The sequence below is a fragment of the Enoplosus armatus genome, chromosome 18 (assembly GCF_043641665.1).
Source record: "Enoplosus armatus isolate fEnoArm2 chromosome 18, fEnoArm2.hap1, whole genome shotgun sequence".
NCBI classification, from domain to species: Eukaryota; Metazoa; Chordata; class Actinopteri; order Centrarchiformes; family Enoplosidae; genus Enoplosus; species Enoplosus armatus.
Window position 1 is genome coordinate 17,963,451 of NC_092197.1, and position 26,439 is coordinate 17,989,889.

A 26,439-nucleotide genomic window follows, 5' to 3' on the forward strand; every position below is an offset into this window, starting at 1 on the left:
GTTTTCTTGTGTATATTTAGGTGGCAAACAGAGTAAATATTACCTTTTGGTTCAATAGCTGTAATATCTGAATGTACTCTAATCATGTTGGACCTATAAAGTGTCAGGGCGACCCAGACGAGAAAGTTAAAAGGGGAGTGCATGTACAACTCTGCTGAATAAACTCTGAAGAAAAGGCAGTGGTCAGCACATTCTGCTTTGTTTTAGTCCACAGGATTTGAACTGAATGCAGTTGACTGTTGTTTCAGACAATAACCGTACAGCCGTTATCTTTTTAGAATCTCAAAGAGGAGTGGAGCCCGAGAAGACACACTGCAAAAAGACAACGTAAAAAAGAGATTTATTTATTTTCTGTTCTGTAACACTAAGGAGATCACAAACTAAAAAAAAAACAAAAAACAGAAAAATCACAAACTAAAAGACATTTAAAAGAAACTGATCAAACATGATTGTCATCACCACATTCCAGACGCTCCCACGAACAAAGACTTGACGGAGTTCAGTGTGTATTCAATATAAAAACACATATGCAACAACAACGTCATTAACTCTGGTTGCAAACAGCTCAAGTCAAACACACATCAGCTTTCTGCTGCGCTGCACCCCGTAAATCCAACTCGGACCTTAACTATTCTTGAGCATCCTGTTCATAATGTAGTTTAACAGTGAGATCAGTGACCTCATTAATCTGGTCCGTCAGTTTCAGCTCACTTAAACACAGAAATGCTTTACAGGCACCTGCACAACCTCCATCATTCTGTTCTATCCGTTTCCATTTTCTGCTCTCAGTGTCAGATTGTTTTGACAATTTGAGAACCTCACGCTGTCCTGGGGACAGTTTTTTCCCCCCCAAGCTAACATCCGAGCTACAAGGCACTTGAAAATATGCCGCTTCCCAGAATGTACACACGTTACACAGTGTAGTGTGTACACAAACGTCCAATCAAGTCGAGGCGCACAATAAAATCAGAAGACTTGGCAGGAGAGGAGAAGAGGACGAAGACTAATACCTATTTGACATCAGAGCAGCTGCTGACATAATGTTTGATTTTTACTTTTTTTTTCTATTGTATGAACGTACCTGAAACAAGCTAGCTATCAGTGTGGAGGGCTATAACATTTGTGGTGCCAAACAAAGAAACGCTGGCTAATAGGACGTAAAACCAAAGAGTCCAGATCCTGTACACAGTCTACGGTTTGGTTGCAGCGTGGTGTTGGTTAGCTCCAGCAACAGAGGAAAGAATATAAAAAATAGATACCTGGCGATCTTTGAAAAACCCAAAGGGTCATCTAACAACACACACCAGAATCCTCAAGGACTCTTCGAACCACCTGGATGAAAAAATATTGAATCTGCTGCAGGATAAAGATCTTTACTCTGTTTCCCATGTTAACTCTTGATCACCGCGCTCAATTTGTACAAGAAGTTTTATATTTGTCCATATTGTTACTTCCCATAGTTCTCTGATGTTATACTCAACATCATGTTTTGGAGTTTTCTTCTTCGTACAAAATGAGTATGGAACTATGGCATCTCCGGCTCCCTGGGTAGGAGACGAAGGACAAAATATTTTTTCTTCCAGATGTTCAGAAGAGTCTTTGTGGATTCTGGAAATACTTTACTACTGAAAAAACAACCTCCCGGGCCTTTCAAAGATCGTGGGCTATTTATCTTTCGGAAAACAACGTGCTTCGCACTGTGACTCAAATGCGATGGTAACACATGAGACAGCTGTGTGAGGAGGGAGGGAGGGGGGGGGATAAAACCTCACTTCAGACACATAAAAAGAATATATACAGTGAAATATCAGGTCTGTGAAAAGGTACGCCAGAAAAATCTGCCATTTGTTTTTGTTTAGGTACACGATGGATGGTAAACATAACTCCTGGATCAACGTATGACTTTTGTACAACATGTACAGTTTGAGACCGCAGTGCTGACAAGTGTCGTGAGAGTTTACGTCAAGGTAAAGCCGTGTGAGTCGTTACCGAGGCGACAAGCGCTGTCTGCTTGTAGCGATGATGTGGGAGGGATCCAGCCGTTGGTGATGGCGATGTCACGTCCTGGTCTCCCAGCCTACAGCTCGGTGTCTTTGTACTTCTGAGGATTGTAGTAGCCCCTCTTGGTCTGGTCGGCCAGCTGTCTGCGGTACTCGGCCTCGTCGTCCTCGGGTCCTCTGGCCTCCGAGTACGGCGGCCTGAACGGAGTCTGCTGCTCGGGATTGGAACTTGAACTGAACACACACACACACACACCAATGATGCAGCAGTTTAGCTAAAGCTTAATAACCTACAACACCTTAACAAATGCATGTCATCTTTTATTGTGTTACAAACAAGAGTGGTGCTCTCACCCTATTGGCTGAGGGCGGTTGAGGTTGGGTTTTGGCAGTTTGATTGGGACGGCGTAGATGTCGGGATGCTTCTGGGCGATTTCCAACTGTGTGTAGAGAGAAGAGAGCCGACCCAGATATGTCAGAACTAATACAAAATTTTAAAAGGCACCACAAGACAGCCCAACTCTACATGGACCCCAAGAGGCTTTCTCCAACTCTGTTTACTTAAGGCAGAAGTAAGTCCACCTTAACAACAAGACTCGCATATGTACATTCAGAGAGAGTTAGTGGTGAGGAAGAGTTACTGGTGAAGTTTTTAAATGACTCCCTCCACACCTCATACACGCATGCTTCAGACCGTAACATGAATAAAAGCAGTACTGACTCGCGCACTCTCAGCCTCCTGCAGCTCCAGGATCCTCTGAGCTCGGGCCAGGTGGTCCATCTTCTCAAAAGCTTTAATCTACGAGAAAATAAATCAGAGTTGATTAATGGTCCCGTTTTGATGCTAAACGGTAGATACGTGGCGTGATTCTTATAAAAGTGACCGTCAAAGTGCAACACGTGAGTGTGACATTGTGATGAAGTGAAGATGGAGGAACACTTTTATGATGGAGGATGAGTAAGTATGGACTCGAGACGAATGCAGACACATTCAGTTACCTGGTCCCCCGTTTTCTATTTCATATTAGAAGCAAAGAAAGCGAAAGAGGAAGAAAATGAAATAAAAATCATTTAATAACTGAGTCAAAGCCTCTGCCTCAGACAGAAGAAAGGAAAAATCTCAATGCTGGATGAGCCTGAGTATTTAATAGGTCAGAATAGGAACTACTTTATTGCATTTTGAGACAAATAAACAAAGACATAATGCTAATGCTAACCTTGCCCAGGAAGGACTTGTTGGCGGGGTCCTCCTCCTGCACCCTCGGGCTCTGCTCCTCTGACGGCTGGTTCAGGCGGGTGATGGTGGGCTTCAGGGCCACGGGAGGGGGAGGCGGCTTGTTTCCGCCCGCCGCGTCGCTGCTGATGGTGCTGCTGGAGTGTGAGTCATAGCTCCGCGATGAGTCAGTCCGAGTCTGAGCCCGCACCTGTCACGGGAAAGGATGGTATTGTTGGACCTGCTTGAAACCTTTATTTAGCTGCCGGACGGGTTTCGGTGAGGACGGGCTGGATTCAGGATCGCGCGCCTTCAAATTAAAAGGCGTGTTCAGAGGGCTAGGTACCAAACCTTGATAGTTATTAGAGTCATTTTAAGTTTTAAAATGTTTAATCACATATTCTTATCGATTTCAATCCAACATTTGCCAGTTGTTTTTCTTTAGGAATTATTCAAAGTAAATAAGTAAAAGCCTTCTGCACCTTAATATTTATTTTTTCATATTTATGTTTTCATTTATTTATCTGCTTTACTTTAATATGATTACTAGATGTTATTATTATTCTTTAACTCAAAGTGTAACTTAGGTATATTGTAGATTTTTGATCTTGTTTTATGTTCTTAATGAAGTTTGGAAGAAAAAAAAAATCATGTTGTAACGAGAATCGAATATAGAACTTGACATACGTTGGAGTTACTCACTCCAGGAAAGTGTAGATAGAGGGATGCTATGAAGAGGGGGGAGGGGGAGGATCTCACCTTCGGGGGTTCGGGGACAAAAGAAGGGGGAGGGCTGGGCTCTCTGTTCAGCATCTCTCTGCTCCCTGACCTCCTCATACGAGCCCGGGGTTCAGGGTGAGACTTCTACACACACACACACACACACACACACACACACACACACACACACACACACACACACACACACACACACACACACACACACACACACACACACACACACACACACACACACACACACACACACACACACAGGAGGGTCGTCAGGGTCAGATTATGCAAACACACACATTTTAAAACTGACAATGAGTAAGCAACAGTGAGCATCAGAAGGGCGACTGTTAGCAGGGGCATCTCTGCGGTATAGATATACACTGTGCAGTGTTCAGCCCACCTCGTCTGGCAGTACGGGCTCCGACGATCGGCTGATGGCCGACACCGGCTGGGGCTCGTCCATTGGCTCGTCCAGCTCGTTGTCGGTGTAAGCCCCGCCCTCATCCGCCGTGTCTTCGTAGTCGCTGGTCAGACGACTGTCCATGCTCAGGTAGTCTGCGCTCATTGCCGATAGGTAGGACATGCGGTCGTCATGGAGGTCCAGGTCCTCCTCCGAACCGTCCAACTGGAAGGAGAGGAAGACACGGAACAAAAGTCAGTACTAGATGTGTGCACACCTTTGAACGAGGCCGGTCAGCAGCAGGGTGTCGTTCACACAGATGACAAGACTCACCTTGCCCTCACACACCCACACAGCTCTGTCCTGCTGCTCCTGGATGGAATCTTTCACGCTGCCATACCATGCGTCATTGGCCGAGTTCAGGTCGACCGTCGCTAAAACGTGCACAGAACACAATCACCAACCACTCGTCAGTTCAATTCCTCCATTTGTTGCCAAGGGAGAAGAATGCATCCAATAAAAAAAAAAAGACGATATCTCAGTTTCTGCCGCATCGATTTTGATCTTTTTTTTTTTTTTTTTTTAAACTGTTATAGGAGTGGAATGCTAAATCGGAGGAGTACTCTGACAATCTTCACATCCTGAAAACAGCTAAATCTATACAGAAGTTAAGAAATAGCTAAAGAATCCGAGGTGTGACTGTATCAATTATGTCTTCCTTTTGTACTTTAAATGCCTGAAATCTTTTCATCTCTTGATCCGCGGACAGCACCGTGTCACTTTTACACATGTATCATTACTGTCATGATAGCTGCGGTGCCGCTTTCACAGTGAAACCCACCAGTGAAAAGGTGCGAGCAGGTCTTCCTCAGCTTGACTGCCTGCTCGTACAGTTTGCGGGCGCTGCGGCTGGACCCGGGCAGGAGGCGGCTCCTCATGGTCTTGACGCCTTGCTTGCCGTCGGGGTTCAGGAAGATGACGATGGGATACCACTGGGTGTAGTTCAGAGTGTCCACGGCTTTGGGAGTCACGTCCAACAGAGCATGGAGGTCCTGAGGAAACAGGGGGAGGTGGTTTAATGCCAGATGATGTAGCAGTATGTTCATTAAGCTGCTTTTTTTTTTTTTTTTTTATAGTAAATCATACCTGTTCAATGATCTGTCTGATGGTGTTTAGTCTCACCACTCCGGAGGATTTCTCACTTCCTGCGTCCTTTGGCTCCGTTTCTGGCGGAGGAAAGAAATGATTCACAATGCAGGACGAGGTGCAAGAATCCGTCATCCTGAAATACTCTCACTACTATGTTACGCAACGCGTGTGTGCTACATGCAACGTAAAACACCTTCAACGAAGAGGTGATGATGTAAGCACTTACTGGCGATGACAAACGCATTCGGCATGTCGTTGGCCAACTTTTCGTTCACTGCATCGGAAATGGGCCCAAATATCACCACAGGCCTCCTGAAACCAGCTGAAAGATTAAACAGGACACAAATTCAGTCACACCGGACAGCCACAACACATTCTGTGTGAAACTACAGTGTGGCCAAAGGACAACTTCTTCGTTACGTACCTTCACGTAACACCACTCTCTCGTAGGCGGGGAATCGCGTGGCGACCGGGGCTGCACTCAGGTCCTCTCGGCTCTTGCGCAGGTCTTTCTTCTTCGCCGCCCTTTGACCTCTCAGCCTCCAGAAGTCTCCTCTGTCGTTGCCCGATGCGGCCCGAGCTGCGTTCTGGACGTTGGCCATTTGCTCTGCCCTGTGAGACCAAACAAAAGGTGGCTTTAGTCAGCACCACGGCTAATAACCAATTCTGTTTTCCCCCCCCAAAAGTCTCAGTTTTCCACACTACGTAGTTTGTAATGGCTCTTGATGAAGCAAAGCCTTGCAATGTGGGACTGTGGAGCTGATTAGAGGATTCAGTTGTTGGAAACTGACCCAAAGCCAGTGAATGACTGGAATTTGTGCTAGCATAACCAACACTAACATTACAGATGCATATTGTACCAATTCATTTAACAACTAGTTAACCCTACATACATGACCACTACAACCGCGGCCCCTGCACACACCTGCTCTTGTTGGGGATGATCCCTTTCTCCAGCAGCTGGTTGTCTTTGTCAGAGCGGATTGCCAGCCAGTTGCCCAGTTTGCCATCATAAAGCGTGTCCGTCACTTTGAAGATTTCTCCTCTGGCGAAAGGAAGGCTCTGAGGAGCCTCCTTCTCATACTCAAAGTGGGTCCTGATGAAGAAAGAGTCGCCTCTGCCAGATGCTAAAATGTCCTTGTACACTGAAATAGAAAACGAATGGGGAAAAAAAAAAAACAGAACTCCGGTCATTCTGGGCCTATCCCGTCACCGAGTGTCACAAGGTATATCCCCTAAAGACCTCAAAACTAAACGGGGCTCAACCTCACAGTATTGTTAAGTGTACCACAAGATTCAATCCACTGCTATTTCCTATCTACACGGTCTATCTCTGCACATTTATGCAAAAGGCGCTGGATTTATTTCAACCTTTTCATGAAGTTGAACTTTAGTGTGTGGTTGTATTTAGCGCTTTTGTTTTTAACCATTTTGTTATTAATGGCAATACATATTTGTACTAGTTTTTTTTTTATCAGCAGCCATTATCTATACAGTACAGTACCTTCAGGTTTGCTTTGAGCAAGAATGGTCACATCTTCTCCTTTGGGAATCTCCAGGAGGTAGAGGACAGCATCCTCCCGCACCATGCCTCTGAAGTCCATGTTGTTCACCTGAAACAGACCAAACAGACAGGAGATACCATTAGAAAGAGAGGTATAGAACAGCTAGACGTAAATACAACATGACCAGCAGATCAAAGAGACAATTTTTACACAAAGGAATAAGATACCAGACTGGCAATACAGTAAATGAAGGGCTGCTTACTTCTCAGTTCAGCCCATGAACTGAGCTGCTGAACCGTGAGCCACAATAACCAGTTTAAGGTTTCCTGGTGCCGTTGAGTCTTCTGAATATTTTTGGGTTTTTTTTTTGATGAGGAATAAAACAGGTCTCACCTTCATGATCTGATCTCCCGTGAGGAGACCCTCCTGCTCAGCTGCACTGTCCTCCTGAACGCCAGCGATGAAGATGCCGACATCATTTCCACCCGCCAGCCTCAGTCCCACGCTGTCGCCTTTCTGGAAACGCACCATCACTGTGTTCGGCCTGGACGACGAAAGCAGGAATTCATTATACAGAGTCGCAAAAAAAAAAAAGGAACTATGGGTCTTCCATGGGAACCCATCTGATGAAACAGATGTGTGGTCAGAAATCCAGACAGTGTCACCCTGAAGGACTATCTGTGATATACTGACCCATATACTTCCTGGTCCTCTATGCTTGGCTTCAGTGGCACCTTTGGAGGAGCGTGAACCTTTGGGGCAGTGACTGCTGGCACTGCAAAAAAACAAAAGAAACGTCATGTTTTCAAGTTGCACCATTCGCACGTACATCTTCTCAATGGTTCATGATCAAATCCTTATATATTCAGAATGAGACGCGTGTTCACCTGGTGGCGTTTCTGGGCGCGGCTCCTCCCTCTCTGCCTGCAAAGGGGGCGTGTCTCCTACGGCTCGGTCGGGAGCTCTGAATGGTGTTGGCATGGCGCCCATTTTTGCCAGCCTGTTGGGCGGGTCCTCTCTGGTAATATCACAAATTCAATTATCAGACTGTGTCTAATCTCTAACAGGACATTCTGGTGGCCGCGACGTCAGTTCAGGTGGGGGCCTTTGTTGCATGTCATTCCTCAAAAACCCCCAAACCCAGTCCCCATGCAGAGAAATTCCTTCTCACATTGAAATCCAGGACTAGAACAAAGGATCTGAAGTACCCCCACCAGACTTCTTTTGCTTTGATTTAATGTGATGGATTGACTAAGCTTCATATATCAACATAATCCTGCATTATCCTGATTTTTCTGCTGTATTTAACAACGCACAGACAAACACACTCTCCTTGTGGCTTTGATCATCTAAAAGACGCTGTTAAAATGTCTGTAGCTCCTGACCACAATAAAACTCTACATCAAGCAGTTTCATCTTTTGGTGGGGGTTACTTAGATGTAATGCCATCTTACCTGGGCTTCTCTCTGAGCCTCTCATTGGAGGAGTGGGAGGAGAGGTCGGAGTGGTGGCCCCGCCTGTCATCCTGGGGAGAGTAGGAGCGGTACGACTCGATCTCCGAGATATCTGCAACACACGACAACAAACAGGTTGAAAAATACCAAAACGATCTCTGAATCAACTAAGGTTTTGGGTTCCGTATGGTCTTCATGTTCAGGTAATAAACACTACGAACATGTCCGGAGGACTCAAGTGTTTAATTTCTCCTTGATGCTCTTGTATGTTTTATACATAACATGGCTTTTACACGATTTAAAAAGGCCCACAGGTCATGGAAGCAGAAAAAGGCACAAATGAAGGTCACATCACCACACAAAGTAGAGTATGCCCAGTAAGTATACGCACCAGCTCCAAGGATCTCGATCATGACAAAGAACACTGGAACTCAACAGGACATTTAAACTTTCACATTAAGAAAAAAAAAAGGCTAGATTGCATTTCCATGTATTTCAGCATGGCAGGATTGATGAAGCATCGCAATGAAATTACAGAGCAAAATGAAGTCGATGCACCTCAGGTGATTTGAACCTTACAGAGCTGACACACACACACACACACACACACACACACACAATCAGTCCCTATTGTTGTCAGAGATCTTTACAGGGAGAGGGATCCTGTCCTGGACGGCAGAAACCAGAGGGCTGCTGTGGTGCTAACCTTAACATAATGAAATTCTGTCATATCCAATAGCAGGATTATGATGGGGGATTAGATCACCCTGCCTACAGCGAGTGAGCACTTTCACACGTACACACACACACAGAGTCCCAAAACCAGACAAAGTGGGTCACAAGTCTTCCGGCTACCCCCCCCCCCCCCCCCCCCCCCCCCACCCCCGCAGACATTTGGTCAGCGAACAATCCACTCACACCACTTATCGAGATTGGTTCTGACCAATCACAGCATGCCATCTGGTCATGTGACATTAAAACCAGGTATAAAAGAGTGAGTAATCATGACGGTGGAGGAGTAATGATGATGGTTTGGTGAATCTCCGGTTAGCTCTCTCTCATAGTGCTGCTTTGTAGTATATTTGTACACATTAAATATATCAATAATACTAAAAACTGACGTGTGAGTAAAACTTTTATTTGATGAAGGGAAAAAACATGTTTGGTGGAGAAATACAACAACAATAACAGCAATGACGTTTCCACAGTTGATTCATATGAAGTTCATACGCAGTGGGTTTATATATGATGATGGCGGTGGCCACTCGCCAGGTTTGCCTTTACACTGGGTAGGACCTGCTGCTTTTCAGTTTCGAGTGTCTCTCACCATCGAGCTCCGAGTCGCTGTCGACCATCGGGGGGACTCGGATCAGCACCTGCCGCCGGTCTCTCTGCACCACCAGCTGCAGCTTCCCGCGAGACTTCTCGATCAGCTTCCCCGCGTCGCTGAGGGACAGGTTTTCTGTCACCGTGCCGTTAATCTGACAGGGGGAGAGAGAGAGAGAGGAAATTAGGACACAGTCAAATGCTTATCACTGCCAAACTACAAAGAAACAATGCGACAGTATGAGCCCTGTGCAGCTATGTACTCAGACAGTATTGTTACGGAGAGAGAGAGAGAGAGAGAAATGCTAAAATTCTGGAGCCCATACACCAGAAGTTTGAGTTGAGCCTTGGAAAATGTATCGATTAACAATTTCTATAATCAAATTAGTTATTTATCAAGCAAAAGATATTTGCTTTGTTTAATCCTCTTCAGTGTGAGGATTTGCTGCTTTACTCTGTTTTATTCCATTCCAAATTGAATATCTTTGGGTTTTGGAAACATGGGATTTTTTTAACATTTAAAGGACTAAAATATTAATAGGAATAATGAGTATTTGCATTCCTATTCTGAAGCGTGTTTAAGATCTGCACTTTGAAACCGTGGCCCTACCTTTAATATAATGTCCCCTTCCTGCAGGTTCCCATCTCTGCTGGCAAGTCCTGTGTTGGTCATCTCTTTGATGAAGAGCTGACTGCCCAGACGAAGGCCATACTCTGGAGAAGAAGGTAAAAAAATAAATCACCTTTGTATGGCATCAACATATAAACAGGCTATACAACCTACACCTAGGCAGCTGTGGAATAGCTTTCAAAGTGTTAAATGAGGAAACAGTTTCCCAGATGCCCAGTCTGTCCGATCTGATCTTCTTGTTGACTTATTCTCCGATCAGACGGTTACAGATTTACAGTAAATCAAAATGCTTTGCTTGCCTTCGTTTGTTAAATGCAATAGTTCTCTCGTTTTGGCATCAGTTACGAAACTCTGGTAATTTAAAAGTTTTAAAATGTCCCTACTTGTGGGTAAAAAAGGCATTACCTGTTTGAAAAAGTACCAACTACACATTTTGTTTCTCAGAATGGAGCCTGACAGTCTAACAACAGTAACTAGTAACAAGGTTTGTCAGGGTCTCACCTTCGTTGGGCCGGTTCTTCAGCAGCAGTACATTCAGGGGTTTCTCCAGTGGCTCCAGGTCCCGGGCCGGGCGGGGCAAAGGGATGGGCATGGCGGCGGGTGATGGCGAGCGTTCCAGGCGGTCTCTGCTCCCACTCCGCTTCAGCGGCTCATCGTACTTCCTGGTGTCACTGGGGACGCGTTCGCGTCCTCGTTCGAAGCTGGGGTCGCGGCCGTGGCCTCGAGCCGGGCTGTGGCTGTCGCGTCTGTGGCGCAGGTCCGGGCTGTTGGTGCGGTCCAGCGTTCGCTCGCTGCGGTAGCGTCTGTCTGGGCTGTACTCCCTGTCCAGGGCTCGCTCGCTGCGGTAGCGCCGATCGGGACTGTGGTCTCGGTCTAACGCGCGCTCGCTGCGGTACCTTCTGTCCGGGCTGTAGTCGCGGGCGAGCATGTGGTCGCTCCTGTAAGGGCGGTCTGGACTGCGCTCTCTGTCCAAAGTGCGACCTTTGCTGCCATCTCTCCTGTACTGCCGGTCAGGGCTCAGGTCCCGCTCCATGCTCCTGCCGCGTTCCCGCCGGTCATAGTCCCTGTCATAGTCACGCTCACGTGTTTGGTAGCCAGAATCCATGTAGCCTCCCCCGCCTCGCTCCCTCTCGGGGCTGTATTTCCGCCCGCCGCCACTCCGGCCGCTGTACACACTGCGCCGGTCCTCCTCGTAGTTGTAATCGTCATTGTAGTCGTTGTTGAAGACTCTGTCATCGGGTGACGGGGGACGGTTCAGCAGATTGACTGGAACCTTCCTGGGCCTCTTGACTGTCTGTTGATGAACAGATTTTTTCAATGAAAACAAAAAGGTCAGCGGTCACTTTAGTTTGTAGCCCTTTTTGGAGCTGAAAGTAGAGAGACAGAGAAGAAATACTAGGAGAGAGAGGGGCATCAATAAATGAGATTACATTTTACGGTTTTGGTTCAAACAACACAACGAAACCTTGACTTACAATTTTTGCTACTTTGCCACACTTCCTGAGGGTCTGGACAGCAAAGGAGTGGATGGCCCCCTCCATGGGGATGGCGTTCACCTGCACCACTCGGTCATTCTCACTGAACACAAACAAACACTGATATGAGCTATAACATGCTAAACTTAAAAAGAGTTCTCAATGTTAATCTTCATTACAAAAACAGAAGACACAACTTTAATACATAAATTATATGTTTTCATATGAACCTCAAGTGACAGGTGGAACACTAATGGCTTTATCTCTGTTCAGAAAGTTTTTTTCTATTATATATATATATTATATTACATATTTTTTAGGGATATTTTTGACTTCACTTGTCCAGCACCAATCCCTGTTGTCAGTTGTCATATAACAGTAAATGTTTTACTGATTGATTGATTGATTGATTAAATGAGTTTGTTTTGGAGAACTGCTCCAAAGGGGTGCGATATCTGTATATCCAATACTGATACTGCTAAACACTTTTCTTGCACACCACGGTTCAACAGATACAGGGATATTAATGGGGACGATGGCTCAGTGTAAATGGTACAGCAAAATCTCTACGAGGGGTCGTGGTTAACCCACTATTGAGTGGGACGTGAATTGTATATAAACACATAAATTGGTCAAAACAGAGGGTGTGTTCAAGCAAAGCCTCCGACACTATCGGTCCTAACTGAATGACACAACTAACATTGGAGTTATGTCAGTATCCTAATGACACTAAACTGTGTTACAGTCTGCCATTGTTTTCTGAGTTTCGGAGTTTAGGGATTTTCACTAAATTACGACCGACAACATTACGTACAACAACAAGCCATCAGCCGGTCCTCCCTGCAGGACGTCGGACACCACAATGGACATCTCGCCACTTTCCTCGTTCGGGTTGTCCCGCCCCCCTGACACCGCGATACCAAAGCCCATCTTTGGATCCTGAGGACAAGAAAAGAAAGCATGTAAATCATGTGTGTATGTGTGTGTGTGTGTGTCCTGTAATCCCTGTGGTGTGTGTCAGCTCACACTGCATCATCATGGCTGTATGTGCATTGTACATGGCGATTAAAGGGATTTTGGCTTTGATTGTGATTACAGTTGTGCATACCGGAGTCATGTATGACAGGGCAGCGCCTACATGTCCACCGTCTGTGTCGTGTGTGATCAACAACTACGCTAATGCTTCGCTTCATAATATCCTCAAGTGTCAAGTGTGCACCTCAGTGTACGCCAAGGTGTGATTTTCATTTACAAAACGTCTCGGTTTTTAAGGCCCCTTGCTTCTTTGGAAACGTGTTTCAGCTTTGAATGGTTCTACCTGCCATTGCTCCAGTTTGCTCGGATTAGGTCAGAGATTTGATGACCCTGTCTCTTTATCCCCTCCCTTCCATCTGTACTTAAAAAAAATAAATAAAAAAAAACATACAATTCACCACTTCCCTCTGTCTCTAGCAGATGGCCGTGGAGGCAGAGGGGGGGAGAAAGTGCGAGCAGAGAAACAAACAGGGGCAAAAATGAGGGAACAGAGGAGAGGAAGACATCTCATTCATTCTAATAGAATAATCTTAAAAATCAATTTGTATATTGAAGTATTGTGAAGAATCAAATAGTTGTTTTTTTAAACTGGAAAATAAATTGTTGCTGTCAGATGTCTCCAAAATGCCAACGTTTCATGATCTGAGCTTTGTTTTTAGCTTGACAACAAAGCATGTTTGACATGCCTTGCTGATTTTTGAAAAGGTTCTCTGAGCCTGAGAGGCCAGATAGGATTCTCTTCCCAACAGAAGGACAGGCGTGTCAACTAAGGGGAAAGCAGGAATATCACCACGCTGGTATGAAAGGGTTTTCAAGATGACAGCAGAGACTGTAAAGCCTGCCACTGTGTTGTGTTATTGTTTCCACCAGCGGTTGAGGGAAGAGATGATGGGATTTAATGGCGTGAAACAATTTACAAATGTGTGTGCGTGTGTGTGCTGGGATATCAGTGGTGCCTTCTTAATGCTTCCTGCCACTTCCTGTTACTGTACATGACTCGTATTCAAGTAGGATATGTATTGCAATTTTTCATTGCTGTTAAATGTCCCCCTCAATTATTAAAAGGAAGATGTTTAATAAAAACAGTGTGAGTCTGTAAAGTTGGATGATTTTTCTCATCAGTCAGATCAGACCTGTCAGGCATGTTTCCAGTTCCCAGAGCCTGTTGGAAGTTAAAGCATCCTCCAGATGCGTCAAATCCAGAGCTATCAAGCTATTTTTTGATCATATCAATCTAGCTTTGACATTTAAATAGTGAAATCCAAAATAGTGCCTGTTGTAATTGCTTATAGCCCTATATTTTGTTGTCCTTTATAATGTTAATCCTTGACTGCTGCGGTAAAGTTATGATTACCATATGCGCCTTTACCTTTCCTCTATCAGGTTTTTTAAAAGGTTCATTTTTGTTTATTCTATATCCTGCTACATGTACTTCAGGATGTGTCTGACTTCTGTCTTTTTTTCTTATTTTCTTTTAAACACTAACCTGCAGGTGACACTTATCCCTTTGGCTGAACGTGGTACGTTTACATCACCATTAAACCAATTAATGTGCATTGTCAGTGATAAATAAGTATGTCTTGTAACACTGGCATGAGATGAATATTGTGCTACATTATGGTATGTAATGAATATAGTTGAATGAATGTCGAGTTTCAAGCTCGTGGAAGCCTCATAGACTTTAGTTTGGGGGACAGAGGCTGCAGGAGAGGCAACATATCTAAAAATGCTACTCAGTTAACAAATAGCAGAAGAGAACAAAAAGTAGATGCACAAAGCAGAGTGTGACAGCTGGCTGTGGTGGGGTGGAGAGTCGGGGGTCACAAGCCTGCAGCAGAGGACCTTTTTGCACTAAATCTGCTTTTTTGGCTTCAGTGGACCGCAGCACGAGACAATGAGTTCATCAGGATGATTACCTAAGCTCAACTGGTTTGCTCTGCTCACACAGTCGTACACGTGTTTAACATTACCGACAGCTTAGGACCTGGTTTACTTGGCTAGTGGAGTATTTCAGTAGTTTACGGCATTGATTGTCTGGTCAGGTTTGTAATCTTGTTTACTTATTTGATCAAATAGCTCATGATTTAAATCAAAACTTTGCCAATTTAGACTTCTTTTTTTTTAGATTTTATTTGGACAAATCTCTCGTATAGCTGATTATGTTCAGATAACATTTAACATTTGGAGAACAAATTGAGAATACATTTCTCAAAGTACAATATAGAAAAAAAAGCATTGTTTGAGGTCAAGTGAAACACAAGTTACCAACTTCCAAACTTTTACATCTGAAATATTCAATTTGTAACAACATGTTATTGTTACTGTCAAGTGACTAATTGAGTAACCATTTTAGAACCATCACCAACACCAGCATCAGCATTTTAGGAATACTGCGGTAATGACTCCAAATTTCCCCAAAGTCCAATATTCACTCTCCTTTAAGCCCTGATTCGATCTCCACCAACTCTTGAGGGAAATATGTGGCTGTTTAGCTGCTAAATGCACCACCATGTTCACCATAGTTATATAAAAAAAGAAATTGATATAGTTGACCTTGCTGTGTTCATTTTTCACCACACTAGGAGCTCAGGCGCTCATCTGACAAGGCTAATTAATCAGAACTAATTAAACTAATATATCTTTTCAGAATTGCATAAGTTTATTCTGGCTCTCATTTAGAGGACAGGAATTACATCTGTAGTCTGAGCTCTCTTTGCTCTCTTAAATAATAATTTAAAAAGGCACTGACTGTGAAGCACTGAGTATATTAACAGCCTGTGTTTATGGCTGCAATGAGATGAGGTCTGGTGTGTTTTGGTGCAGATGGACTCACCCTCTGCAGGGTCACGGTGTACTGCTCCCACACGGTCTCCTCCATGACCGGGTTCTGTGGGGAGAAAGGACAAGATTACCGTGGGTAGTTTCATTTCACTGAACAGATTAATAATGTACTACGTGATGTAACGACAAAGCCAGTTCATTAGCCCACGCTGTTGTTACAGAACCAGGAGCTCCCACACGAACAATGGCAGGCCTCTGCTGGGCACAAGCCACAACAAGTTTGACTGAAGAAACTTCGGGCTGGGGTCGATGAAATATTGATGAGAGCGCTTGAACATCAGTTGGCTTTCTTTAACAAGCTCTTGAACATAATTCAGGATGAAAGCACTTCCTCCGACAGACTGTTCCACGGAACCACCGCCGGGTTACACAGATGAACCAGAAGATACACACCAGCTACACAACAAGTCATTTCAAACCCAGCAAAGTCTAGGGCTGCAACCAACAATTACTTTCATTATCAATCAATCTAACAATCATTTCTGGATTAATTGTCAAGACTAACGAGAAACAGGGGAGCCCAAACTGATGACTGGAATAGGTTTTGTTGTCAGTCAAAAAAACCCAAAAGATATCAAATCATACGACACAGATAAAAACAACTAAATCTTTGCCTTTGAGAAGCTGAAAACAGTATTCTTTTAATTTTTTAACTTAACATAATGAATTGATTATCATTAGTTTTCTGTTACGTGACTGATCAATAACCCAATAGTCCTAATGAAGTACAAATTTCCAAAATCCAAAAACACATACCTCAATTTCTCTAACAAATGTACCATTGAGTTTTCGACCCTAAAGAAAATTAATTTTGATCCCAAATGATCGTTTCACAAAAAAGTCGCCACCAATTCTGGATCCCTCATTTCAGAACAAAACTCGACTCAACTTAACCCATTTCTGAAACACTCAGTTCGATTAAAAAAAAAAAAAAAAAAAAAAACCCAGTCAGGTCCAGCTGCCTGGCCGAGCCACTTGCACCGGCCACAGATCTGATCAAATCTGAGCCACGGTAGCAGAATCTCACTCACGAGTCCCTGGAGGATACGTATGGTCTTGACCGCATGGGCCCATTTCCTGTGCAGGCTGAGGACGGTCTTCATTGTTGGCGCTCTCAGTCTCTTCCTATCTGCGTCTCTCCCTGTTCACCGCCAGCGGTGCTCTGGCGGACTGATGTGCGCCACAGCCTCCTCCATGGTCACAGCTGCACAACCACCACCAGCTCTCTTCCTGCATCTGCCCGCCTGCCTGCCTTTGACGTAAGAGGGATTCTGCTGGCCTACATTCAGCACAAATCCCACCGTCTGCAGACAGTGTAAACAGAGACACACCAACTCCTGCACAGGCACGCGGTGATTAAACACACATCCACAAACACAAAAACAAATCACACAGCACACTTTTTGGGGTTGATGTCTGCTCAGGCTTTAAGCTATATATCAGACACTCTTCAAAGTTTTAGAGATGATTCTCAAATCAGCAAAGACAAACTAACAGTAGACGTGCACAGAGTGCAAATTTGAGTTAGTGACAGCACAATGGCTGGGATTTGAAGTTGTTGGGGTTTTTTGGGGGTACTAAAGTGGAAAGTGATATCTGTGTGCCGCTGACATCTCAGGCCTAGGCTTAGTGAAACAGGGGCACGACTGGAGCTGGCAGCTCACCCATCATAACCCACTTTTTTGATCTTCTGGCCTACAAGGAGAAACCAGAGGACCAGCAGCAGCAGCAGGGAGACTGCACAGAGCAGATAGGACTGTGTGAATGAAAACCAGACAAACGCTCTGTACTTATACACTACAGAGAAAAAAAGAGAGATGATCTTTCTTTTGGCACTGTCAGTTGAAATGTCTATCTGGAGTTTCATCTTAAACTGTTCCTGAAAAACCAAGTGGAAAAATAAAGTCTCCAGAATTTTCTTGAACCAAGTGGCTTTTCCTTGAAACAGGGAAGGGTGCACAGTATGTCTGACAATTGTCTAAGTGACAATAATTCATTCTACAACGAGAGTTTACGAATGCTGGTAAGGTCAGATGGCATGTAAATACAAACATTTCCTTGCATTGTAGGTGAGAAGGTATAATATTGCATAAATGCTAACGTTTCATCTAATATTTCATATATGCATATGCATATCTCCAAACAATGTTTCAGATTGAAATTTTTGCAGTCTAAATACACTGGTCCTGTCAGGCTACATTACAAACTGGAGCTACAACAGAGAAAACTTCCCCACCTTTCAAACCAATACCCTGTAAATAGTCAGGTTGTGTGTGAGGATTGAGACAGAAGAAGTGCGTATTATAGAGAATTTAGTTTTCATTCTCAACCGAGGTGAAATGTGTTGCATCAGTTAAGAAAAGAATCATTAAAAGAAGCACTGCTTTGATATCTCTTTACAAAAGAAAGGTTAAAAAAAAACTGCAGCAGAAGAGAACGCAACTGTGTGCAGAGAAAGGAAACCTTAACTCATGAAAGTCAGATAAATTACTTAGCAGCAGCGGATGAAAGTGCTGTGGGCAAGGTCAAACCAGTTTGAATCAGACCGTCTTCTTGTACTCTGTGATATGATTATGATGGCTGCTCGCAGGCAGCCCTGCTGGATAAGCCGTAGCCTCCTGAGTGTTGGCCATTACATAACAAAACACGAAACACATTTACACTAATGAGGAGGGAGGTTGAAAATACTGGGTCATCCTCGCAGGACGTGACTTAGAAAACAAATTATTTAGAGGAAAAGCCGACTCTTTTCAAAAACCAGAAACATAGAATGTGTTGGGAGATTTTAGTTATTACTCAGAAAACTGAATTGAAACAAATTCTCTCTGGGTGACATTCAAATTCAAACGTTAAACACAATCGCAGCCTTGAATTGTTTTCTTGTTCTCCCGTTGTGTTAGTGGTTCTCACTAACTGACATTTGGGGGATTTTGAGATGAATTACTGAGTAAGGGAAAAAACAAAAACAAATGTCCACAATTCAAATGTGTTTCCACATCAATTTCATGACATTTCAAGACAAATAATAACAAAAAGTGCTTATGCCAAATAGGATGTTTGCATCTTAATACTCAGTAGAGCTGCAAATGAAAATGCTTTAGTATGATTGATTAGCCTACCTAAACTGCTGCCAATTCATTTTCTAAAAACTTGAATCGATTAATCAGCTGAATAGTTTCAGCTCGGGTTTCAAGTAGAGCTGGTATTGTTTGAAATGTTTCTATATTCAATTGTATTTATTTATATAGCGCCAAATAACAGAAGTGATCTCAGGGCACTTTTCATATAGAGCCGGTCTAGACCGTACTCTTTCTAATATAATATAAAACAATACTAGTTTCAGTACCACTACCAAAGCAGCTGGAAACTGGATAAAGAAAAACTGGCATGTTTAGTGAAAACGAAAAAAAAAAAGTGAAATAGCATTGAAATTTTACTGCACTGTGCAAGATGCTGAAATCAAAATAAAGTAAGTAATGTAAGTTTGAATTAAAAATTCACACTTAAGTCGCCATAGTATGTACAATACATGTGCATACATATGAAGGCCATACTTTTGCTTAGTAACTAACTCAAAACTACCCACCAATGCTTCATTAGGCAGTCTGGGAGTTTCTCTGTTTCATTGTGCTGATGTCAGAAAAGTAGAACAACTCTGACCCCTACTGGGGACAGAGCTGCGTTACACCGTGAGGCACAAGAAAGAACAACGCATCCAGAACCAACGACACACGAATAACTTTAAAATAAAGCCATTATAATAACCTTGGACATTTGTAGCCTTAAGTCTGTCATGCACTAGGGGCACAACCGTTAACCGCTGCTCCTTGAAAAAAGGAGAGGTTAATTAAAGACAAAAAAAATGAAGCAAAAATGGTGTTTTGACCACCAAAGGACAGACAAAGTGCACTGTAAATGAGATCAGGCGATCTAATACGGGAAAAGTCGATCTATCAAAGAGAGTTATGGGGTCAAACAACGTTTAAAACAGGATTTATTAACTCTGAACGTGTTTCTTTCTAACTCAGCTAGTTTACCGTTAGTGTGACTAGCTGACAGCTATCACAGCAGGTGCAGCAGGATGCAACAGGCTTCAACAGGGATTCATGGAAACTCCCGAATAATTACTTCTTCTCAAAAACATGCGTACTAAACACTGTAACAGGAGCGCTATTAGCTGCCAACTTTTGTATGTATGAATACTTTGAATTTGGCTATGGAAGTAACGTTACTTACGGTGAAATACTGAGTCGCGTATCTGCTCAGAGAGAGCAGCACCCCTCCGTTCACTGGCATCACGCACTTTGAACTATCCGGGACTGGTACTTAAGATTTAAACAAAACTCAAAGTAGATGTTTCCGGTGGGATATAAGCCAACGTTTTGAAAAAACAGAGAGTTTCAAAGTCTAAAACTGTAAAAGTCTCGTCTACTTGACTTGAATATCGCACATTACTTAGTTACTAAAAACGGACATTTAGAGCAAAAATTAGCGCCCACGACTACTAGCTTAGTTCAGTTTATACCAACTGAGAGCGGGGGAGGGGAATTTACAAAAAAACAACTGATAGGTAACAGTAAACCAAAACAACGTGTTAGAAACTCAACCTCGTTTAAAAATGAAAAACAATGTATTTAGCTGTCATTAATAACGAACAGGCGATGAATGTAGATACATGTGTGGTGGGGGCTTGCACCTGTAATACCGCTGAGATGGATCCGTCCACAATTCCCATTGATTTTTAGGGAGCCTGCTGTGAGGCTCCCAGACAGGCAGCACAATAACAGATTTAATACAGCATACTGCAGAACTTAATTCAGAGAAAGACACACAATCCAAAAAACGCATCGGAGCAGATAGAGGGGATTCATTTGAAATGTGTTTTAGAGTGTATAAAACATATTTTGCATATCCTATACTTACAGTAACTGTCTTCCAAATGGCAAAAACAAAGTTAGTTTAGTGTGTAGTATTGAAAGTCGCAGTCGGCGTTCCAGTTCATCCCAAAAGTGTTGGATGGGGTTGAGGTCAGGGCTTTGTTCAGGCCAGTCAAGGTCTTCCACACCAAACTGAGAGAAACATTTCTTGATGGACATGTCTTTGTGAACATTGTCATGTTGAAAGAGGAAAGAGCTTTCAACAGACTTTTGACACAAAGTTGAAAGCACACCATCACTGCATGTTAAAACGTTAAGATGTACTTTCACTGAAACTAAGGGGCCCAAACCATGAAAAAAGACCAAAAGTACACACATGTATGTGGACTCAGGTTTGGCCATATAGAGCTATGTGAAAAATGTAAGGCTCTTATACATGAGCAGCTGAGCAGCCAAGGTCAGGAAAAACTAGATGCGCATGTGCAGCTGTCACACAATAAGCTATTGTTGTTTTTGTGCGTGCATGTGCATGTGCGTGTATGTAATACAAACCATTCAAGCCTGCCCTTATCTGGTATTTTATCCGCACGAGACAAATCACAGATGCGAACGCCAGCTGACCCCAAAATTGTCCAAAATCCCTAATACCACGACAAATTTAACCGTTTCCTTTCAGTTTCCTCCATTTCAACAAATGGTAGAAGCTTTTCTGCTGGCATAAAAGGACAACATTTAATTCAAAAATGTTTAACTTCAGAGCAGCAATGCCTTAATAATGAAGTAATGAAAATAAAATTACAATATAATTAAGGTCAATCAAGTCAAAGCACCACATTTCACATCAACTGAAATATGTGAAATATGCCTTAAAATAGGCCATCCTAATGCAAAACAGCTTCACTGGACCTGAATAATTTGTGTGACCAAGTCATTAAAACAATGAAGCTTCCGGGACGTGACACGTCTCTCTGGTTAATCATCATCCTGGATGCAGGAGAGGGTCACCAAAGCGTAGTTTAATTCAAATAAGGAAAGAGGAAGGAGAGTCTGGGAAACACTGACTCACTAAACCTCATATCTCCAAATCACCACCGAGTCAGAAGAGAAGCAGCCCAGTTTGCAGCTTACCAACTATTTTTAGATAAACAAAAAAAACAAAAAAACAAAACAAAATGCATGCATGCATTTTCCAGCTTATCCAATGATGGGATTATGAAAGAGTTTCAAAAGATTAAAATTCATGACATTTTCATTAAGAGAGAAACCCATAATCATCCAAGTGACATTACGGCATGACAATCACTGGAGCTAGATGGACCTGTGAGGTTTTCAAATGATATCAGTGACATACAGCCAATAATATACAGACTTAAGTAGAAATAGAGAAATAAATGCCTTTAAGTCTCAATGTAATCGAGTTGTACGTGTGTAAACAGATATCATGAATATAGCTGCCTCAGGCTTCCACAGCATAACAAGTGCTAATGCTAATGTTTTAATAGATGTGTATATTCAAAACTGGTGAAAGTATGAGTGCAGACATGTTTGGTATAAACATAAACAGTGGGGCGGTCAACAGGACCACACATACACACACACACTCTACGTCACTCTGAAAACATCATGCGAACAACGTACCATCATAATAGCCGAGTAGCTGCGTGAAGAGAGGCGGCGGAAGTATAAGTACTGGGCTTCTCTGGACCAGCGGAACTTGCAGTTGGACTTGAGCAGGTCAGTGCTGGTCTGGTCAGAGCCAGGCTGCTCCCTGTGCACACGAGAGAGAAACACACACTTTGAACTGACAACTCTCTACTACAGACGTGTTACACATAAAATGTCAGTCAAAACCCACAACTTTCACTCTGTAGATTTTTGTGGAGAGAGAGCAGCGTGTGACATGTTGCGTCATTTTTAGAAAACATGCTGTGACCTTTCATTTCTTAATTCCCAGGGTAGTTCTGAAAAGAGGACTCCACTAATTTTACACATAAAAAGGTTACACACATTTCGCACTATTCAGCCTGAAATACCAGCCTTGTACACAGTCTTCTAAAAGGAGAAAATAACCCTGATGACATCAAAATGATGTCACCAGGGTCATCTCAGCTTGGGCTTTGAGACTACACTTTTTTAAGAGAAAGTTGTGTGACACATTGTTTGAAAGACGTGGACATTTAATAAAATAGCCTAAATGAACAAATTAAAATAAAATAAAAATTTTCCAGGCAGAGAGCGTCTAATGAAAGATACTATCCAGTTGCATTATGGGGAATGTAGGATGCAGTGTTGTTGGAGTTTGACCCCTATTAGTAACTAAAATTCAGGACGTTTTAGCCTCTGCTGCATCAATTTTGACGATTCTTTTGTCTCCATCTGTCTCTTGTGAGTCCCCCAACTTAATGGAAGTGCAATACTAAATCACTGGACCACCCCTTTAAGGGTCAGATGTGGGAAAATATATTTCACCAACATACAACCAATACAAGCTTTTCAATAAACTTTTTTTGCACCCACTTGCGAGGACCATACCAGTGATTTTGCGTGTTTTATCCCATTTACTAGAAATCATGTATAAAAAACATCCCGGCTGAATCTTGCAGCTTTCTGAATGCATATTCCCCACCTCACAGGCCTCCATTGGGTTCCATTCATGCTTGTAAAGTATGAAAGTGAATAAGCGGACTCTGGAAACTGCAATAGTAAAATACGGTAGTAATGTTTGTAAAATTTGTAATGCAGACTTTTCAAATCAATCTGCCCCTACAACTTCAGTACCATATAATAATAAAAAGTGATGCATTACACATTTAATTTCATACTGTATGGAAATGAATGAAAAGAAATGACAAAAAAAATTCTCATCAAAAATGGTCAACTGTAATGTAAAGAGTACATGAGTTGTACTAAGGGAGATTAGGCTTAAACACTGTCCTTCAAGTCCAAATTTAGCCACATGTACACTCCTATCTACAGAGCTGAAAAAAAGTATTGGACGAACATGGAAGAAAAGTCAGGGGATCACCAAAGTCAGGAGGATATATCGTCTGTGAACCATGAATGTTCTGTACAAAATGTTGTGCCAACCCATCCAGTAGATGTTGAGATATATCACCAAAGTCAGTCTCTGGACAAAGTCCACCCAATTGCTGTTGTTGTTGGGATATATGTCTTCTGTCTCTATCTAATCTTTTACACAATTAAGTAATGCTAGAGGAGAAACCACACCCTTTCACAGGGATTAAAGATTACAACCTCTGTTTTGCAGCGGTCAGAACGACAACTAAAACCTTGATTGCTGAAGATATATAAACCAAATGGTCAGATGAGAAAAAGTAGAGCTCTAAATGGTGAATAAAAGGCCACGTTTCCCAGAACTAAGCCACCCGTGTGTGGCTCGGAGTAAAGCCAGAGGAGACCAGGCTCACACTGATACTACTGACTATAATACTATAATCTGCAGTCTCACTTCAAGAGCAGCATCTCTGACCTGATCGCTAACAACATGTCCCAACACGTGGCGTTCTCCGCCGAGCTGAAGCAACTTCAACTTCATGGCAGCAAGTCAGAAATTAGGTTTCTGATGCATTCAGATGGTCTGACTGGATCCAGTCACAGACTGCTGTCATACTGTGCCGAGAGTGAAGAAAGCACATTGCCTCTGCATGACTAAACCTGCTGCCCCTTATGCATGAAGCACTGACTTGTAGGCTCAATGAAAACATGAGGAAGGGCTTGGTATCTCCAGGAACCACTACGTTAAAAAAAAAAAAAAGACATAACTCACTTCACTCCAATATAGGAAAGATTTTGTAATGCAGGCTTTCTCATTTCAAAGTCTCGAAGATAACCTCGTGACTGAAATTCCCAATCCTATTTAGGCCAAGCCTCTGTTCAATGAGCTGTAACTACGAAACTACTCAGTCACACTAAGGTGCAAAGGGTAATATTTTACCTGCCTTACAGGTAAGGCAGTTCATCATACCAACATCACTTCAGTGCCTGTTTGACTCTGAGTTGGGCAATAACTCAATAATAATGTTCAGCGCCTTTCGGTGGAATCACATCAAGGTGACATGAAGATGTTGGGTGCACGTCGTGATGCACAATTCTAGCATCTGAGACGATAAGCTGTTTATATACTATTGTACATTTTTTACAGGTTTGTTTGACATTAATGGAACATTACTATGCAATGTGATGAACATCAGTCTGACTATTTAAACATGTGGTTTTAGATTAGATTGGGTAACTTTACTGTCAATGCACACAGTAAGCACCAGAACAACACAAGGCAGTTTAGCAACTAATTAGACTGTGCAAACAGTATATATATATATAAAGAGGAATTAATGTACCGAGGGGAGAATAAATCAATGGGGTAGTGTAGTAAGAAGGGATCTAACTGTGATATATAAGCAATTAACATCCCAATATACAAAATGTACAGTACAAGTGAATGCAGCTATGGTATGTACAGTACGGACAGAACCAATAAGTAGTGTATACAGTAAAATGAGTCTGGTAGGATATATACTGTATAAACAAGTATGTAATAGTATGTAACAATGTAAATGATGTTCACATCTGAGTAACAAAGTAACAGAGCTGGTTTTGGGTAAAAGGCAGAAAATGTTTAACAGTAAGCTTCCTGATGTACTGGACATTCAAGACAAAACAAAATCACAAAAGGGCAGATGATTAGAACAACATTAATACCAACGCAGAATAAATCAAAACCTACAGCAAACAAAAGGTCAAACATGGGGCACGTGGGTGAGTGAGATGACATACTTGGGGCTTCCAGTTCTCTCCTCCAAAACGGGAAATAGCTCCTATATGCATTTGCAAATGTTCAAAGATACAACATGCTGGTGTTCATTTTTGAACCCTTGCAAGACTATTAAATAAATTACGTCTGGTAGCAACTTGGTTTGTCTGAAAGTACTTAAATTAACTTATCAGTGAAAAAGACTTTAAGTAAAACAAAGTAAACTTCGACAAATGCTTAACAATTACTCTTTACTGCTTTGAAAAAATAATTGTTGTCGTAGTGCTTTAACATTTCGCCACCTATCACAATGTAGAACATCAGTGACTGCTTGTAAAGATCCATGAATATGAATGTGCGACACACGTATTGATTATTGGATTGATATTTACTTCTAGTGGTAATTTTGATTTGATTTTTGCAGGCTTTTTGAGATCTGCCTCTATTACCCTAGATTATCCGCAATAACTGGGACATGGTTTCTGGAGAGACACATTCTCCAGTGCCTTGAGGACCATAAACCAAATTTCATTCCCCTCCATTGTGTTGGAGTGGAAACAGAGCTCAGACGCTCAAAACCTGGGCAAATAAAACCAAAATTATCTGCATGACCAGTGAACTGACATGTTGCAGGTCACTTAGTAATCATCCAAAAACCATCTGTTGCTTCCCTGAACTAGACGCTACCAGGTACCCATATTTCTGAAACATGATCAGGGTTTAGAAATAAACAGCCGCAGTAGTTGTTACAACATACAGTTCACTACTAATATACACAAGCTCTCTATGCATTTTTAAAAGGTAATGACACACAGATCGAACTCACCCCGGGGATCTCCACAGTTTCCTGCCAGGTGGCAGAAGCTCCCGTTTGTTCAGGGGTACAATCCCTATGGCGGCCTGCATAATCGTGATGAACTTCTTAAACTTCATCTTCTAAATCTCCTCAAACAGCGACAGCATCACACACACCACACTGCCCCGACCGCTGCTACACTTCCATTGCTCATCTTCCGACAAAGTGCGA

The 26,439-nt window shown here is 42.7% G+C and overlaps 1 protein-coding gene across 1 annotated transcript in view; it reads right to left on the reverse strand.

Annotated features, from left to right (window-relative positions):
- Nucleotides 1-323: 323 nt before the first annotated feature.
- tjp2a (tight junction protein 2a (zona occludens 2)) overlaps nucleotides 324-26,439 on the reverse strand; it is a 30,957-nt gene continuing 4,841 nt past the window's right edge. The window contains exons 2-25 of the mRNA XM_070924721.1: nucleotides 22,280-22,409; nucleotides 15,757-15,810; nucleotides 12,703-12,827; nucleotides 11,889-11,991; nucleotides 10,915-11,707; nucleotides 10,393-10,496; nucleotides 9,784-9,937; nucleotides 8,457-8,568; nucleotides 7,890-8,020; nucleotides 7,696-7,777; nucleotides 7,396-7,546; nucleotides 7,002-7,110; nucleotides 6,423-6,642; nucleotides 5,922-6,109; nucleotides 5,724-5,819; nucleotides 5,495-5,574; nucleotides 5,190-5,400; nucleotides 4,682-4,782; nucleotides 4,349-4,573; nucleotides 3,973-4,077; nucleotides 3,218-3,424; nucleotides 2,722-2,799; nucleotides 2,355-2,440; nucleotides 324-2,234 (exon numbers count right to left, since the gene is read on the reverse strand). Of these exons, the coding sequence (XP_070780822.1) occupies nucleotides 2,078-2,234; nucleotides 2,355-2,440; nucleotides 2,722-2,799; nucleotides 3,218-3,424; nucleotides 3,973-4,077; nucleotides 4,349-4,573; nucleotides 4,682-4,782; nucleotides 5,190-5,400; nucleotides 5,495-5,574; nucleotides 5,724-5,819; nucleotides 5,922-6,109; nucleotides 6,423-6,642; nucleotides 7,002-7,110; nucleotides 7,396-7,546; nucleotides 7,696-7,777; nucleotides 7,890-8,020; nucleotides 8,457-8,568; nucleotides 9,784-9,937; nucleotides 10,393-10,496; nucleotides 10,915-11,707; nucleotides 11,889-11,991; nucleotides 12,703-12,827; nucleotides 15,757-15,810; nucleotides 22,280-22,285 (3,678 nt within the window). The 5' untranslated portion in view covers nucleotides 22,286-22,409 and the 3' untranslated portion in view covers nucleotides 324-2,077. The remainder of the gene's footprint in view (nucleotides 2,235-2,354; nucleotides 2,441-2,721; nucleotides 2,800-3,217; nucleotides 3,425-3,972; nucleotides 4,078-4,348; nucleotides 4,574-4,681; nucleotides 4,783-5,189; nucleotides 5,401-5,494; nucleotides 5,575-5,723; nucleotides 5,820-5,921; nucleotides 6,110-6,422; nucleotides 6,643-7,001; nucleotides 7,111-7,395; nucleotides 7,547-7,695; nucleotides 7,778-7,889; nucleotides 8,021-8,456; nucleotides 8,569-9,783; nucleotides 9,938-10,392; nucleotides 10,497-10,914; nucleotides 11,708-11,888; nucleotides 11,992-12,702; nucleotides 12,828-15,756; nucleotides 15,811-22,279; nucleotides 22,410-26,439) is intronic.